This window comes from Xiphophorus hellerii, chromosome 10 (genome assembly GCF_003331165.1).
Source record: "Xiphophorus hellerii strain 12219 chromosome 10, Xiphophorus_hellerii-4.1, whole genome shotgun sequence".
Taxonomy (NCBI): Eukaryota; Metazoa; Chordata; class Actinopteri; order Cyprinodontiformes; family Poeciliidae; genus Xiphophorus; species Xiphophorus hellerii.
Genome location: NC_045681.1, coordinates 2,321,781 through 2,341,224, shown reverse-complemented (window position 1 = coordinate 2,341,224; position 19,444 = coordinate 2,321,781). Strand labels below are relative to the sequence as shown.

Genomic DNA, 19,444 nt, shown 5'->3' with positions numbered 1-19,444 from the left:
GAGAAAATATATTTTTTCATTGTTATTTCTCAAGAAGACACATTCCTAACCAAAGAGTGAGACACGTAATGAATGCTATGGGAAGCATCGCTGTTCTTTTTTTAATATTGACCTACATGCAGTGGGTTATGATGCTTTAGTACCAACACATCTGAATCAAACAAATGATTAACAACCTTTGCAAAAGTTGTTGATCAGCCTTTTGATTCAGGTGTTGGAAGCAGAGGTGCATCTCTAGTGCTGTCAATCGACTAAAACCTTCAGTCAGATTAATCACAATGAACAATAAGCTGTGGCGGAAACACGTTTATTATGCACATGTAGGAATACGTCTAACATCAATGTTACATGCACCGCTTCCAACTCTAAACTGAACAAATTCAAAGTGGTGTTTGCTCATGGAAAGTAAAGCTAAATGTTAGTTAACTGGAGCGCTCCGACTTCAGAGCCTATCCAAGTAGAACACAGCAAAGAAAAAAGTACGAGTTGTGAGAGACCAGCGTAGGCATGCTAGTTGTTAGCCTCTCCAAAGCTAGCACTGGCTAGTACTCTCTTTCTCATTTGCCAATGCCAGCTGCTCGGTTAGCGGCGCCAACTTACCATTAATCGTGTCAGTAACTAATATCGGAATGGCTTTATCCTCCTCTGACAAGGAAGTAGTCACTACAGGTGTCCGATACATAGTTCTCATCTGACGTCACACTTCTGTGAACGTTGTAGTTGACAGACATCTTGGCAGGCAGTTGCTATGGAGTTGCTATGACAACAATAAAAAAGACACAAGCTTAGAACTAGCTCTCACCTCGTTCCTATCTAACTTATAAACAATGCAAGTACATTACAACAATTACTCGATTGCCATTTTTGAGTACTCTACCAACCTTTGTATGATACTAAGATAAATATCAGTGATATTTACTGTAGTACTTACTGCCAAACTACCAAAATGAGCTTAGCTAATGTAGCTATCTGCTAGCTATGTATTTGTTACTACGTACTTGTTTGCCAGTCAGCAGAACCTTGATATTCACACAAAATGTTTGTGCGTCCTTTACAAAGCTGTTGAAACATTGATTATATGGGTCCATGGATTCCAGGCTGTGAAGCTCCTCCATGTTGTTCACTAGGTGGTTAACCAGGTGATTAACTACTGTATGTCATAGTTTGAGATTGGAGGCAGTTTGTCCACATTGTTTGACATACAGTATTTTCCTTCTTCGTCTCAAATCTTGACTCTTTGTCGATCCTGACAGCAGCCATTTTGTTCATCATCTATCTTTCTCTTGCACATTGGTTAAGAGTGTCCCCATATTTTCTCTTTGTTGGTCTCGAAGCGCATGGCTCTGCTATGTGATTGCCTACCAAGATGGCGCAGATCACTTCCAGTTCAGACTTTTGAGAAGTATGGAACATTGTTAACGCATTTTGAAAAGCGGCAGTGGCAGAATCATGCTGTGGGGTGACTCTACTATCTAAAAAGACTTAGTTGTAATAAAGTATCAAAATCTAGCAGAGTGACACAAATGCATCTTATATTGACACTGAACAGGAGCAACTCTTTGGCTAATTCTGGCACATTTACAAAAATGTTAATCAATGTGCTTTATCCAAATATGCTTAATTGAATTGAATTAGTCATGCAAGCACAACATAAGGTGGGATTTCGTGCAGCATGTAGACAAAGAATGTTTAACTTCTCATTTTCTTGGCTTAAATTTGAATCAAAGTTGACACGACCTTATTTAGAGATTAATTTCGTTCCGACATGCCAAGGAGAAGCAGAACTCCATTAACCTTACTGAGCTTTTCTGATGGCTTTTTTCCCTCTATGTTCTAAAATTATCACAGCCAATATTCGATTCATTCCACAGCAATTTGGTAATTTTAGTGCTTAATACTTGGTGAAAAACAAAACGTAAGGAGAAATAATCTCTCTGCTTTTGTCTGGTCCATCTTGGCCTCCAGTTGGAACAATGACTTGATTATTTTATCAATAAACTCACTTTATTAGAGGAGCCTGAACTCCATCCATCAATGCCCTAATCCAATAAATCCTTCCCGCCGCTGCGTTCTAACGATCCCAACCGAACCGTCGCCGGATTCGGACCCAGGTTCTGCCATTTTATGAACATCCTAACTGCCTTTGTCTCTCTTCTGTTTCCTCTTGTTCGGCTGTTGCTCCGATGCAAATATCAAATTAAAGAACCTGGTCTCACGTGGCTCCTTGTTGCCTAGCAACTACTGTCATCGACCATGATGCGACCTCACTCTTTCCACCACTCCTTATCCCTGCAGGAGTGGGAAGACAACTTCTTTTTTTTTCCTTCCCTCGCTGCTCCTCGGTTTAATAACCGAGCCGCACTTCATTCAGGGATTTAAGCCGCGGCTGATATTAGTAAGAGTAACTCACCAGCCTCTCTCTCTTTCTCTCTGTCTGGTGTCGCAGTGTAATCCAGCTGTGGAAGCCAGGTGTGTACTTGAACATGTTTTGCATTTGATCCAACTGGGAAAAAATATTTATTTTTCTGTTTTTTTTTTTTTTTTACAAAGAAGTGTGATTATGATCAGTTTGATGTTTGACTGCCTTGCAATCTATTCTTATTTCCTTCTTAAATACAGCAAACAATTTGAGCCAGCTGTTCTGCGGTTGGTTACAAAGGTGGACACAAGTTTTCACGCATTCCTAGCATCTGCACAGCCAGTTAATTACTGGTGTTTTGGCTCTGCATAAACACAAACTCTTACCAAGTATGTTTGGTCAAGTTTCTAGAGCAAATATCTTAGTTTTGTCTTATTTCAAGTGTACTAACTTAAAAGTATTTTTGTAGCTAGACATAGAGGCTTGTTTTAAGTAAATAATTCCTTAATATTGATGAGAAAGTACTGTTTCTATTGTCAGATTATTTCACTTATAACAAGACATTTTCCCATGTTATAAGTTAATTTATCTGCCAGAGGAACTAGAACTTTTTCAACAATATTAAAGAATTATTTACTTAAAACAATAGTTGTATATCTTGCTGAAAAGTTTCTATTAAGTTAGTTTGTCTTATTCCACGTGTACTAAGATATTTGCACTAGAAACTAGACCAAAAATACTTGGTAAATTGTTGTGTTTTTGCAGTGCGTGCAGCAGCAGAACTTCTGGATGTAGCATTAATTCAACTAACATGGAAGAAACGGGTCCATCTGGTTTTGTCTCTGCTTCTGTTACAAAATCCATTCATGTTGCTTGGATTTGTTTCACAGTTTTCAAACTACAAAGTGTGCTGATATTTAGTACACATAATTGTGAAATAGGATCATCCTTATTGTCATTACACCAGCAGAGTTTGGTAGTGACTAGTTACATTTACTTGAGTAACTTTTTTTGAAAAAACATACTTTTAGGAGTACTACACTGTACTTTTTATTTTTACTTGAGTAATTTTATTATGAAGTATCTCTACTCTGAAAGTTTCTTTATTCTCTAACCACTGAATGAAAACAAACATGTTTTATTAAAGTTTCACAGCTGGAGTACAGTTTGGGTTGCCAGTTAACGGCACAGTCTGACTCAACGATCGGGAGGTTTTTGAAAGGGTTCGTTTTCCAGACACCAAAAAACATTTTCGTATTGTCAGAAAACAAGTAGGTGTTTTCTTGAAGTGTTTTAGACCCAAATTGAATAACAAAAATGTGCCAAGTGTGAACTTTGCATAATAGATCCCTTTTAATAAAATATACTGGAGTTTGTGGTTTTAACATAATAAAACTTTAGCTAGGCACCATTTTGTATATCTTAGCCTTGGACTGTTTACAAAAATGTAAAAAGAGAAACCCCATCTTTTTCTTCCAAAGTTTGGATTTTATATCTTAATTTCCTCCTGATTTTCAGGAAGTGCCGCCTCTCAGAGGAACTGTTTTCTCCTACACATTCATTTCCATGTTTGTGCTGCTCAGCCTCCCTTCAGCGGCTCTCTCAGGACGCTTCACACTGACAGCAGCGCAGGCAGCAGCCGCAGCATTTACTTCGATTTATGTCTACAGACATCAGCTCTGCTGGCATCTGCATGTCAGCAGAGTTTCAGAAAATCAACGTCACTTAGCTGTGATGCAAAAAATATACCTTTCTGCATGTTGTCGAAGACTTTCTGAATCATACATGTACTACACAGATAAAAACACTTTTAACTAACCAGAACAATACTAATACACACACCAACATGTCTGCAGATCATTGTTCTGTTTAGGTTTTCTCCAGGTTCTCCATTTCCTTGTTCTGTCCAAAAAGATGAACCCTAGGGTAGCTCGTCATTCTAAATTGACTATTGTTCTGCTCCATAAATTGGCCCCATACCATGTCTCATACGACGCGTAACAGTTCAGAGCACAGTCTTTAAGGAAAATTTTAGACACCTGCCTGTTAACGCTTCAGTATTCACAGATTCACCTCTTCATGGATTTTTCTGTACATAACTTCAAGTTATTTGTGGAGAATTGTCCTATTTCCAGATTTTATATAGTGTTCATTTAAAATATTGGAAAGAAAAAGCAGCCTAGTATAAAGCAGAAGTTTGGAATTTAGCTAATTTTTTTCCAGAGTTGGAGAGTAACTAGTTAGATTTACTCAATTACATTTACTTGAGTAAGTTTTTGAAATTTTACTATGAAGTATCTCTACTCTTACTTAAGTAAAATGTCTGGATTCTCTACTGAATGAAAAACAAACATGTTCACCAGGCACAGACACACACCTGCAGTTTTTACTAAAGTTTCATAAGTTTTATATTGAAATAATAATAATAATTATTATTATTATTTATTAATTCATTTATGTATTTATTTGGAAACATTTTCTTTTGTCACTTATATAAATTCTTGTTATTTCCGTCCTTAAAATACCAAAATTTTCACTTAACTACAAAAGACCTACAAGTGTCCCGCATGCGCAGTAGAGGGCGCAGTAACGTCACACATAGAGAGCGTTCTCACTATTTTGCCAACCGCCACAAGAGGAAAGTAGAAGAAGAAGCTCAGTGTTTGCGGAAGTGAACATGGATGCTAATGGTGTAGCATATTTTACGATTTTGAAGTTGTTGTCCGACCGGAGCCAGAACATGAACAACTTAATCCTCGTTATTGTTCGTCATTAGTTGTTGTTTTTCTGCCCGCTTGCGTGCATCAGGACGCAGAATAGTGACGTTTGTCGAGTTTCAATGACGTTCCGGTCGGAAGAATGCGACATGGACTCCAGACTCGGATCCATCTGAAAAGATCAGATAAGTATCAGATTTAGAACCACATATCCAAATAGCCTGGTTCACATCGGAAAAATCTGATCTGCGCTGTTCAGACTGCCATGAAAAGATCAGCTACAGGCACATTAAGACAAAAAACCAGTCTGATTGGCGTCACTTCAGCCTGCTGTGTGAACGCAGCCTTAAATCTGGTGCAAATTATCTTTTATTAATGTGTTTTCCCCCACTTTATCCATGTTTTAAATAAACTAATAAACTAAAAAAATAAAAATCTCATAATCAATTTTAAATGAGCTTGATCATTTAAATTCTGATTATTAATATGTTTTGAAGGGCAATTTTGAGACTTCAATATTCATTTTGTTCATTTTTGGTTGTGTGTAGTTTTTATTTCTGTTTTATTTGTTTTTGGTTGTATTTAGTTCAATTGCCTTTCTTTACAAAAAAGTTTTTTTGAAATTGCAAACTTGATGCCTTTTTAAATAATTTACTTGTAAATGTTCTCAAAACAACAATAATATTGTTTATCACTATAATTTCTGCATCGTTTGTCCTTACAGAGCCCAGATTGCTCTGTTGTTGCAACATGTTGACTTGGACCGTTTTTGGCTCTGGTGTCGGCTGAAGAGGCTTCGTTAACAGTTTAATGAGCGCTGCTGGAAGATGTTTGACAAACGTCGGATGCCGAGCGATGAGAGTTGGACGTGATTGGTGCAGCACAGCTTCGCTCCGACAGCACAGATCCGTCTCTGCTGTGGAAGAAAAACGCGAGCGTTGCTGCAGAACTCTTGCTTTGTTGTAAATGAGCCATCATTTCTGTCCAGCAGCTGTAATCATAATCAAGTTGTTCATAAGTCAGGCGAAGAATAATATGGTTAGAAAGCGGCTGAGCTTAAAGGGAAGCTAAATTACATTCCAGGCGTGTTTTATGGAGGCCGTCGTCGGATGACAGCTTCCGATAATTGTGTCGTCCAATTTGTCTTGCTCTCATTTATCTACCTGTCTCTGTTTTTTTCCCCTCTCTGCTTCTAGGGGAGCTGTGGCGATTGGAGGACGACTTGGAGGGAGACGACGAGACGGAGCAGAGCAGCAACACTGAGGCCCCCCCGCTCTCCCAGTCGCCGTTCTCCCACTTCCGGGCGCGGGCCGCCTATCTCCGTAAGAGCATGTCGGCCGACGACCACCTGGACATGGGCCTGGACTACAGCTCAGCCAAGACGGCGCGCAGCAACAAGGGCAAGCTCAAGAGGAAATTTGTGAGTGTGAGCACTTTGCATTTTCTAAACACCTTCTTGTTCAGAAGGTGCTTCAGTGTTGCTCAGCGTGGATCTTTGATTCTTTCTGATTTCTGATAAAAGGGATTTCAGTTAAAATGTGGCTTGCAAAAGAAATGGAGATAAATCACTGTTGTATTTAATGCAATACATATTTCAGCAATGCACTCTTCAGTGAGAATGTTGCTATAAGTGTTTCCCTACTGTTGGCCACCGGAGTCAGATTTTTTATTTTCTCTCTGAATGTTAACTTTAATCTCATAGTTCAGACTTTTTCTTAGAATTTCTGACATTAATCTCTGGCTTTAGACTTTTGTTTCTCTCGGAATTTTGATATTTTTCTCAGAACGCTGACTTTAACTTTTTTCCTTGAAATTCTAACGTTAATATCAGTATTCTGATGTGACTCAAGAATTCTGACTTCTTTCTTAGAAATTCTGACATTTGGCAAATTTAGCCTTTTGTTTCAATCAGAATTCTGACTTGCTTTTTTAAAGAAGTACGGCTTTTCCTCCCTGAAATTCTGACTGTTTTCCTCCGAATTCTAACTTTAATCTCAGAATTCTGACTGTTTTCTAAGGAATTTTAATCATTTTAATTCTAAGTTTTTTTCCCATTTTTTTTCGGAATTCTGACTTTTCTCTTAGAAATTCTGAAATTAATCTCAGAAATGAGACTTTTGTTTCCCTCTGAATTATTACTTTCATTTTGGAATTCTGACCTTTTTTCCATGGAATTTTGACTCCGGACTTTAAGTCGAATTTGTCACAAATACGTTAGGAAATGGAAACAACATGCATAAGTCCTTTTTTAAAAATATTTGAAACATGGGACCTTCTCCATGTCATCTGCTGACTTGTTGAGTTCAGTTACCTGATTCTGAAAGAAGTCATGAATTTAGTGAGATATTAAAAGAGGAAAACCTCATAAACCTGATAAATGTTACCTTTTTATTTACTGATGAGTCGGCGCTGAGGCCTGTGATTTTTAAACAGTGAATATTCAAAAAGCAGCTTCCGGAACCTGCGGCAGAGCAGCTTTAAAGTCACTGGTTTAATGAAATATTGAACCACACACAGTTTTAAAAAGCCGTTTTCCTGGTGGTTGTTGTTCAGTGAAGCTGTCGGCCTGGTTGCATGCAGGCGGCCGGGTCCAGAACATTTTCTGGCTACAGCTTTAGATCAACACTAAGCCAGTTGAGCCGTTTCAGATATAATGAGCAGGAACTTGCTGTTTGCTGCTTCAACAGCTTTATGTGTGTTTTGTTTTCCGATTTGCATGAAGCAAACAGAATGTTAAACCCTTTAAACGCATTTGTAGGCAGGAGACGAAACCCAGCGGCTTTTTTTATGTCAGGAAGTTCAGCGCCGGAAGAGCCGAACTGAAAATGTTCCTCCATCTTTATCCCTCTCTACCTGCTGAACTGGGCCAACTTCTGTTTCTAAATCCACTGTACGCAATTAATAATAACTTAACGTGAAAATATTTCAAACAGTCAATGCTGTGATTGATCCCAAAAAGGTTAAATTGATCATTGGTGTCAGAAAAAAAATAATCTTAATTATTTCTAATCAAAGGCATTAAATCTAAGACGTGCATGCACTTAAACTGTTACAATTTTGTTTTTAAAAACGTGGGTATCCATAAAGTTTTATTAAATTTGGGCATTTTTTATAACACACATAAATATTCAAAGACCAAATAGTTTTTATTTACTTATTTTTACTTAATTCTTACCAATTTATTAAGTAAATTGGAAATAATTAATGTGATTTCTGTAATCTGAATTGGAATAAGGCTTAAAACTATAATATATAGTTTTTGTCCGTCGTTGAAAGCACTTATTTCTAAATTGAAAGTTTTTATTTTATTTATTGATATTTTCCTGTATTTTAGTTGTGACAGAAAATGTCTGAATATAAATCAGAGATAATCTGAGCATTTACAAGATTTTCTTTTACAGTACACAGTATTTATTGCTCCATCTTTATCCCTTGAATTAAAGAAATGTAGAAATATTACTGCGTATTAATATGTTTTTGTCTTTTTTTGTAAATAGCAGTGCTAACGTCCGTCCTCAAAATAAACATTTGTGAAGTCTTAACTCCTTTAATTTTTGATTTAGTGATTAAAGTCTTCTTGTTTTTAAATATAACTTAATTTTTTTTACCCAGTCCCATGAATTGAATTTGTAGTATTTCTTTTAAATACTACAAATACTAGTCATTTTTTAAAAATCCAAACATATTTAACTTGTCAGAAAAAATGTTTTTCTATAAATGCAAATAAGTTGATTTACAGTAAATTTGTAAAAATCTAGCAGAAACCAGCAAAACGGGACATTTTATTCAGATTGCAACGGGTGGAAATGAAAATAAAATCTGACTAAAATTGGAATTTCAGTAGGAATCAGCGTCTTAAAAACTGCTAAATAGATAAATATTTCCATGTAATTTAAAGGATTTTAAAGGGAAAAACTGAAAAATTTAACGTATGCAAAATGTTTCGACACAATTCCAAATAAAGTGAGATAAAACAAATATTATTTAGGAACCAAGGAGTTTTGGTAAAGATAATGTGCAGCTGATTCCTTCTAAATGATAAAATATCATATTAATGTGATATAAATGCAGAGCAGGAGTGTTGGGGCTCCTGTAATTAATGAAGGGAGTCTAAACGAGCGCCCTGCACGCCGCTTTGGGCCGTCTGGGTGCGGCTCGGCTCCGTTCGCTGCAGCCATTAAACATTAAAGACCTTTTTGTTGACCTCTGGTTATTTAATCCGGAAACTTTAGACCTCATTACCAGCCCAAACTTTGTAATCGACTCTTCCAGGCAGAAGAGCAACAAGACACCTGCGCAGGTAGACGGCAGCTGGTTTTGTTTCTGCTGGATTAAATGTGACTGGAGGGAAGTTTTTACTCTGCTGGCTGAACCTCAGACGGATTTTTCATTTGATTTTTTGTGTTTTCTCGAAGCAGCTTGGATTTATGTGTGGAGGGAGGAATGGGGATGGCTCTGGATGTGATGGCCTGCCGCCGGTGTTTTGGGGTGAGCGCTCATCCAGGCAACACTACAGGCACTTACAGAGATGCCTTATTAATACATAATTCCTGTTTTTAATACAGCGATGGCATTACATTAATTGGTTTGAAGCATTGCGGGGGATAATGCAACAGGTGATGCTGTTATTCATGCGGCCCTTTTGTGCATTTGCACACAAGCAGCACATCTCCTGGGAGAAACGGCAAAAATAAAAGCCGTATACCAGTAAAACCACTGGAAGCTCCAGTTTTTAAAACTCTATCCAGACTGATCCTCAAATAGATCTTTCGTGTCCTTAATAATTCATCTGTACTTCCTGTCGGTTACAACTCCGTTTAATTTTTTTACTGTCTGTGCAAAATGCCAAAGAATTGACTTTTTGGGGGGTAAATTTGCAGTAGGAGCAGGATTTTATTTGCAGCTCAACTCTCTGATGCTCCGCTGGCCTGGTGAAAACTCGGCTCAGCCTCACAGAGGCAGCGGTCGCTCTGGACGGAGCCGACGGGCCGAACCGCCTGGCTGCTAAATAATCTGAGGCGTTTTAGGAAGACGTGTAAACATAAACATACATTTTATTGGAGCAACAACATGTCTTCTAGTTTTTAGCCTTGTGTCTAATTGAATGCTGATTTATTATAAATACAAACTTCTTTTATCTGTATTGAACTTATGACGAGGCCTATTATGATAACTTATTTTACTGGACGATAAATTGTTCCAGAAATTATTGTGATAAACGACAATATTGTTGTTTTGAGACCATTTTCAAGTAATACAATGGTAATAATGACATTCAACAAACTGTATTCAATCATAAAGGAGTAAATTATTCACAACTTTTACCTGGTAATTCTTGACTTGAAGATATCTCATTTTTGTTGGCCATTGCTGAGATTTTAAGAAAACCGAGCCGGTTTTCTTTAGTAAAGTGACACATTTCTTGTGTTGTTTTAAAAATGACACAAAGAAAACGGGAATCCTTCGGTTTGTCTTTGCTCGTCCTCTGGAGAGCTCAACACGCCACAAGCCTCCGCCGCTGCCGCCGTTCGGCATCAGTGACGGGATGGAAGTTACTCAAGTTTATGACTAAATCAAAGTCTAATTAAATCTACTGATTGTGTTTCTTTCTCTGATAATTGCCTATTGATTAATCAGTTCCCATGGAATCTCTGTTTTATTGTGTGCAGCGAAGACGACAAATCAAAATTAAGCATAATAGTTTACTGGTTAACGCAACATCTGGTAGCTGCAGAGGATGAGCTGCTAAGTTCATCGCCTGTTGGTCGTATTTACAGAAACGAGCGGACTGAGTGTTACTGTAGCGCAACGGCCATGCAGGCCTGAAAGGAAGCCACCGGTAAGACGCCGAGGACTCGTCTTAGCGGGAAGACCTTTCTTAATCTCCTTGAATTTAATGAGAGATTCCAATCTTGGAGGAAACGTGGTCGGCTGGGTGAGATGATTTGTGTGCAGTTCAGGCAGACAGAGGAGAAAGTGCTGGGAGTGAGGTAATGGCGGGTGAATGTATGGTTGTGTTTGTACGGCTGCCAAATTGTGCATTATGGTAAAAGTTAATTACTTTCTGTAACAGTATCATCTCCTCTCCAGAAATCCATCCTCTGAACTATCCGTGTGTCTGTCTGTCTCTGCTGCTGCCTCAGTGGTTTACGACAAAAGTAAAGCTTTTTTATTTTCAGTTTTACATTTTTTAAGCTGCTTTTCACGTCAACATGCTCACAGGCTGCAGGATGTCTGTTGACAGTCATTCCATCTTCACCTACACGGGCCAGGTTTTTGTTTTTACTAATTAAAGATGCATTGACCACAATCCAACACTGCAAAAACTCAAACTCTTACCAAGTAGTTTTGCCTTAGTTTCTGGTGAAAATATCCTAGTACACTTGAAATAAGACAAACAAACTTGCAAGCAACTTTTCAGTAGGAAGTAGCAGCTTGTTTTAAGTTAATAATTCCTTAAAATTGATGAAAAAAGTTCTAGTTTCACTGGCACCATTACCTAAACCCAGCCCGTTACCTAGCAACCCAGTTCTAGTTCCACTGACAGATTATATCACTTATAACAAGTCAATTTATCTGCCACTGGAACTAGTATTTTATCATCAAAATTAAGAAAGTGACTCAAAACTCTCATATATTTTTGCTGAAATGTTACTTATAAGCTGCTGTTGTCTTATTTCAGGTCTACTTAGATGTTTGCACTGGAACTAAACAAAAAAAAAACTTGGTAAGATTTTGTGTTTTGCAGTGTACAGCCAGTTTTCATTATATGATTTTACAAAGCTGCTATTTTTGTTTCTCTGTTATAAGTATTTATTGTAAGTGTTAGTAGTTACTGCATGAAAGGGTTTTAATATGATTTTATTAAAAAAATGTAAAAAGTTACAATTTAGCATCTTATATTTAATATCATGTTTTAGTTGGGCAGGGATTACTAAAACATCATTCTCTGCACTGCAAAAACATAAAATCTTACAAAGTATTTTTTTGGTCTAGTTGCAGTTGAAATAAGATAAAACTGACTTTGAAGTAACTTTTCATCAATGTATCTTTTGCTTTCAGTCGTTAATTTCTTCAGCTCTCGTGGGACGTTTAGTGGAAATTCAGGACAAAGTGACATAGATGTGTGAAGAACAAATTAAATCTCTGAGAAAGTAAAGAATGAACGTCTCCAGAGGATCCTCTTTGATCATTTTGGGAAATCCAGTCACAAATATATCATAAATGAAAAAAAAAAAATCAAGTTAAGGACATGTCATCTTATTATTATTATTATTATTATTATTGATATTAGTTCTTCTCCATCTAAAAATCTTCCTGCTATCTGCAGAAAGTCTGAATCAAAGACCAACGTGTGGAAAATGCAGATCGCTTTTAAAAAGTCTGACCTCCTTTTTAAAGAAATCATTGACTTTGAGAAGTTCATCACCTTTCGGTCTTGATTTATGATACGAACATTAACACACTTGTGACGCAAAGCAAGGCCAAATCTGGTTTCATTTGTTCCTCGCAGTGCGTCATACGGCTCAGATCTCCATCCAGCCCCAGGAATTGTCCTGATGATGCTGGAAGCTTCAAGGACTGTGTGTGTGTGTGTGTGTAGGTGGGGGTGTGTGTGTGTGTGTGTGTTTCATTATATTGTCCACAATGGCACCTGGAATGCACAAACTGCAGAAATCTTTAACAGAAATGTCCAAATCGCAGTTCAATCTGCCGACTCCCTGCGGAGGGAGGCAGCACAAAAAATGTGTGTTTTCGTTTCTGCGTGGATGTTTTATTTATGCACAGGCGCGTCTGATGTGCAAATGCTCTCCAAACCTCCTAATCAAAGAACGGAGCGTATCATTTCTGCTGATTGGATGGCTGTAACGACATAATGCCCCGTCCTCGCCTGTTTGCTGCGCCTCGGTCCGACACATCCTCTGATGACTCACAAAGTTCCTCAAACAAATGAAACAAGGGGAGTCAATTTACCCACGGAAGAAGCGAATGCAAATAGCAATTTGTCACGACTTCCTGATTTGCTGGAAAAGCAACAGGAAACACCGCAAGACTCTTATCAGACAAATCATTTGGAGAAATAAAACCTCCGACACATCCAGGACTCACTAATGCACTACAAGCAAGGAGCTCAGTGGTTTCACCATGGATTAATAAACTAAATCATATTCAGCACCTTACTTTGGTGAGAAAAGCAGCATTAGAGTTTTCTGCAGTGGCTAAGGCTTCCTGTGTGGTTAAGTGCTTTCTGTTTGGGATCATTTATGCTGTGAAGAACCTGTGATGCACAGCACAGAGCCTGTGATGACATAACAAACGCACACAGAGAGCGTCTTGCACTCATACAAATATCTGATATTGAGAGAGCGCCGGCAGGATTTAGGAGGAATAAAGCAACTTGAGCTCTGACGTCTGAATGTTTCCTTCACTTCGGTTCTGCTAAGCTGTTGTTTTCCATTCATCTCCATAATTCTGACTCTGACCTGTAATCTGTTTGTTGGTAGAAATCAAGAATGCAATACAAAAACACAAAATCTTACAAAGTGTTTTTAGTTTAGGCTTTAGTGCAAATGTCTTAGTGCGGTTCTTTTCAGCAAAATATAGGAGTAGGCCTGTCACAATAATCAATAAATCAATTAATCGCATGATAAATTAAAACAATTAAAATTCTTTCCATTGGTATGATTTATCGTTTATCTTTTTTTCTCTCTTTCTACAAACAACTGGATGATAAAAGTCTTCAGTTTGGTATTTTGGTCTCAACCAGCCCTTTTTGGAAGGACAATTTTGTTTACAAAGACTTATTTTATTAGTTTAGTTTATTTATTTTGGATATTTAAAATGTCTTCCAGTTCCAGTGTTACATGTTCATTTGAATTTAAAGTTTGCTGATCTTTTAGAATGTACTTTTGCATTATTCTTTTGCCATTATATCACTTAAAATGGTCTCAGTACAACGATATTATCGTTTATTGCAATAAATTATGGAACAATTTATCGTCCAGCGAAATTTGTTACTGTGACCTACCTATATAGGAGCTTGTTTTAATTAAATGAAACTTATAACATGATGAAAATGCCTTACAAGTGAAATAATCTGCCAATGTTTTTAGTTTTTTGTCGATATTAAGGAATTGTTTATTTAAAACAATCTCCTATATCTTGCTAAAAGTTACTTCTAAGTTACTTTTGTCTTATTTCAAGTATATTAATATATTTCTAGCAGAAACTAGACCAAAAATACTTCGTAAAATGTTGCATTTTTGCAGCTTGGTTTAATATAAGTTAGTCCTTTTTACACGTCTAAGGAATTAGATGGAGAAGCGTCTCTACAGTCTGGAAAAGTCCGTCCAGCCGTCCAGACTGCGTCTTGTTTTGGACATGATTTGCTGTTTTCAGTGGTTCAGAGCTTCCTGCTTGTTTTCTTTGCTCACCATCTGATTTCCCGTCAGATGGCTTCTGATTAGGTCTCACTTATCCAGCATGAGCAGCAGATAAACGCTAATCATTTTTTAAACTAGACAAGTCAAGTAAATGAAAGCTGCAAATTTACTTTCACTGACCTAAACGGCTAAATCAGTTTTGGCCTTTGATTTTTACATTTTATTTTGTGCATCATTGTGAGATGGAGTGAAAGGAATATTAGTGATGCACTTCAAACATTTTTTTCAAATAAAATATTAGAAAAAATATTTTTAAATATTTAATTTAATAAAAAAAACATGTCTTCTAAGAAAAGAAGACATGTTTTGGGTTTTGAACTATTAAAACAAGCAGTTATAAGTATTTTTAGAAGAATTGATGGACAATTTTAGTCCTTTAAATTTGAAGAAGTGTTATGGAGTTAAATTTGTTTCACAATTATTCAATTAAATAATTGCTAAATAGCTAAAAACCCTTTCAAACACTATAGAAAAAGCATTAAATAAAGTAATGTAGTACTGTGTGTGGAAGATTTAATAACATCTAGTTTTCCCAATCGATTCATTTTAACCTGAATCAATCAAATGCAGCCATGTTGGATTTTAATTCAGTTCAAAAATACTTTATTGATCTCAAGGGGAAATTAAATGATGATGTAACTCATTTAAAGACTTTTTAAAAATTTACTTACCAATTGGTGTATATACAACAAACATTACAGACTAATAAAAAGCAAAAAGTGGTATTTATCTACCAAGTAAGTAATCAGATAATAGAACGAATAACAGCAACAAAAATAAAATAAACAAACGAGAAAGTATACATTAAATGGATATATTCAAAACAAAGACAATAAAATTGTTTAGTAGCATTTGTGGATTAGTATATAATTTTTTCTTGATTTTGTCTGAAATAAAGACGTTACTGTTGGTGGGAAAACTCAGACTTTCTTACAAAAAAACTCAAACGTTGAACTGGGAAACTTACATATTTCAGTAAAATTTCAACATATTTAAACCAGTGAAGTAGTAATGGATAATGGATTTATTTTAAAAAATTTCTGCTAGTGTCAAGATGTGTGTTAGTGTAGTGGTACTCAGAAAAGTGGCTTTGAATAGATATAGCTCAGTTCAAGAATGGCCTAGTCAAAGCAACAGACCTAAGTTCAACTGGATTTGTAGCAAAATTAAAAAATCCATGTATTCTGACTGGGCTTGAGCTATTTTATGAAAGAAAATGTTCAGAGCATTATTCTCTAGACCTGCAAATACACCTAAAAAGAACTGAAGCTGTATTCACAGAAAAAGCTTCTTCACACATAAAATTTTCTGATTAAAAATTGATTACACATCGAAAAAGATGCAGGTGTTTAATAACCCGACCCAGTGAAACACAGGCATGCCATTTTAATTCTCATCACAGAGTGAAAGTTTAATATTTACCACTATGGTCCATCAGTTTCTTGCAAAATTGCTTCTGCTTGTGTGGCTGTGAGATATGCGACTCTGCTCAACCAGCCACCCAGTTCTCTCCTTTTCCCCCATTAACATGCCGAGCAGATCACATACAATAACAAGCTGGTCTCTGGGCAGCGGATGTGTTCTGGGTAACATGGGAGGGTTAGTCTAGCCATTACATTGCTAAGCAATAACGTGAGAGTGGTTGAGAGCTGTTGAAACGTGAGTTTTTATTTCCGTAAATCATCTCACTGAGAGACAATTGACTCAACTGTCCACTCTGCCTAATTAAGACGGAAAGCGTCCTCAGTACTGGACACTTTTTTCTACACTATATTCTTGTGCGAATGCAGGAGCTGCATGTTACTTTACCAATGTAAACATTTGATATATAAATTTTAAAAATTGTGCATTGGAAAATTGCATTTTATTTCTTGTATATTCCAGGGCGGCAGCTAACGAATATTTTGGTAATTTGTTATTCTATACATTTCTCAGACGATTAATCGATTATTCTGATGATTAATTAATTAGTTTGACAATAAATCAAATATTCTATCCATTATTCTGATGATTAATTGATTATTCTGACAATGAATCAATTGTTCTAACAATTATTCTGATGATTAATCGGATTTTAAAAAATTGACACATTACGCATATTTTTCATTTAACTGCTTGAGCCTTTTTAATACACTATTAGACATGCAGTAAAAGATGCTAGTACACAAATAATTTAGTTAATTTTCTAAGAAAGAAAATAAACATTTTATTGCTTAAAATGCGTCACCATCATTCCTTTAGTTTACGGTTGACCATTTGTAGTAAAAGATGGATCTGAAAAAATACTTCCAAAGTCAACATGTGAAAACCTCAGCCCTTTCTCCTTGATGATCTGATCTATTGGTTATTTTTTGGATTAATCGATTAATAATTGGATAGCAAAAGGTGCTTTGTAGGAAATGTTTTTGTTTTTGCTGAATTTGAATGAAGTGAAACTAAAACTGCCACATGAGGATTTCTGGGTTGAATTTTTTTACAGTGAAAGGTTTTGGTTTTTTTTTATCTTGAATGAAAATGTATATTTTGTACACTCCAGTTAGAGATTAATAGATTACTAAATTAGTCAATGATTAATTGAAATGTAGAATAATCACGATTAATCCAATTAATCAACATTTTAAAGAGTTTTTTTATATCTTAAATGCAAAATGTATATTTTGTATACTTCAGCTAAAGATTAATCGATTACTAAATAAGTTGACTTTTATTTGAAGAATCAGTGAATCATGATTTATGCGATTAATTGACATTCTTTACAGACAAAAGTTTGTAAAAATTATGAAAAATGTATATTTAGTATACTCCAGTTAAAGAGTAATTGTTTCTAAATTATTTGATGTTTATTTGAAGAATCGATTAATCATGATAAATCATTTCAGCCCCGGTATATTTCTGTGATTTTACATGCTATGCATACACAACATTCATGCAAAAACATTGCATTGATGTAGTTTAATCTCTGAGGTGAAGCTTTGAGTGACCCGTTTGGTGCATCTTGTTCTGACGTGATTTTTGTAGCCTTGTAGAAACATCAACACACTTGTTTCCTGCATGAGTGACATGAGTTACGCTGCCTCTGCGATGCCGCGGACAGCACCAGGTAAATGTCACGGAGCAACCTAACGCGGTCAGCCACTTATTTTCCTGATAACCGTGTTAAAGGTGAAGTGGTTGATCCGTTTCCGCCTTACTGTGATACCAGCTGACAGAGCTGCTGAGGGTTACTGTAAAAATGTAAATTCTGTAGTGAAATGTTTGTACACATGGACTGAATGAGCTGGGATGATAGACGTCAAAGACATGCTGTTAGGAGCTTGAAAGCTTAAAGATCTCCATCTGTAGCAGATCAAGTTTGAGTGTTTTCAATCGAAATAGGACAGCAGAGAACTGCCTGGAGGTTTTTGCAGCGTTTGCCACCTTTGCTCTGTAATCACTGGGGCAATTAGTGAGACGTTGTGGCCCACATCAGTCAGTAGAGCTGATTCTCCTCCATCTCGATCCCGTCTGCCGTCGTAGGATCGTCGTCGTTCTCCATGAAGACACCAGGAAGTGGAACAATGCACATATGATTGTTCACATTGAGCTGTCATAGTGTGTTGACTTATTGATGCTAATTATACTTAATTAGCTCCATTGAGGATTTCCCACATTTATCAGTCAGAATGGTTTTAAATCAGCGGGTGCACAGAAGGAGAATTTTGACTTTGGTTTGTAAACGCTCACAGCGACCAGGTTAACTTTAGGGAAAGAAAGAGAGAAAAAAAGAGGAAGGTCGGTTGTGATGCATATTTTGTTTCCCAGACTTTTCAGAAAGTAAGATATTCATTGTGTTCATCATAGAGACAATCAGGGGGGAGGTGAAAGGCTATACAGTTTGTGTCCAGGATGTGTGTGGTCTGCAGAGATGTTGTTGTTGCCTCAACATGCCTCTGTTTTTTCAAATCTTTTTGTGTTATTGTCTCTTGCAGTGCAGAGTAAATAAACTCTACATTTTCTGTGTAGTTTCAGCTATTCTAGTAATGTGCAGTTTCAGTCTTATTGCAACCCCTGGTTAAAAAGAAGGTGAAAAGGTTGGCATGTAGATAGCATCCAGTGGTTATGGTGACTCTGTGACCTCAAGATGGCGCTCTTTGCTGCAGTTCTCTCGCCCAGTCTCCCCAGTCTTTGAGTTGGAAAGACAAACTGGGCCCTTCCTCAGCCTTTGTTCCATTGGAGCTCTTCTTCCTGAATTATGGAGATCAACACACATCTGTCTTGAGTTCTCCGTTTTTTTCCGTTTTGACGAGAGGCTAAAAGAAATGGTTATATTCCCACGTGATACGATGAGATCTATTTTCTTCTTATTTATATTTAAATTCCTTATTTGTAAATAATGCAGAATATCTGATTATTTACCTGTTAAAAGTGTCAACTTTTAATGCACACGCCTTGTAACAAAGTGTTTTATTTATTTTAATTTACATTTTATTCTAAATTGATAATAATAATTATTATTTTTGTTTGAATTGCATTGTGACTAAAAATGTTAAATCATAGCTCATGTGCATTCTGCTCTTTGACCACATGGTGGCAGCATGATGCCACACTACAGCGATGGCCCTCAGCAGCACCAGCTGTGTGACTGAGCGGGTCCCTGGGTGGAGTTTGGAGTTGGTGACTCATTCATCCTGGGATGACGAACTCAGAGACAACCGCAGTCCGAACCACATCAACCACGGCTCGCCTGCGCTCTCTTCTTCTTCTCCTCTTTCTTCTTCTTCTTCTTCTTCTTCATTATGCTTGGAGAAGAGAGAAGTCGGCTCGTTCTGTCCACTCAGCATTCCTGTGCTGAACATCAGCTTGACAATCACTTCAAGTTGGGAGACATGTGGTGCTGAATCGACTTGTTCTGTCCGTCTCGTGTTACAGATGGAAGATGGATGGAT

At 36.9% G+C, this 19,444-nt stretch overlaps 1 protein-coding gene across 2 annotated transcripts in view; it reads left to right on the top strand.

Moving 5' to 3' along the window:
- ankfn1b (ankyrin repeat and fibronectin type III domain containing 1b) overlaps window positions 1-19,444 on the top strand; it is a 189,134-nt gene that overhangs the window by 36,159 nt on the left and 133,531 nt on the right. For both annotated transcript variants that reach the window (XM_032575207.1, XM_032575206.1), the window contains one exon: window positions 6,273-6,496. In XM_032575207.1, the coding sequence (XP_032431098.1) occupies window positions 6,273-6,496 (224 nt within the window). The remainder of the gene's footprint in view (window positions 1-6,272; window positions 6,497-19,444) is intronic.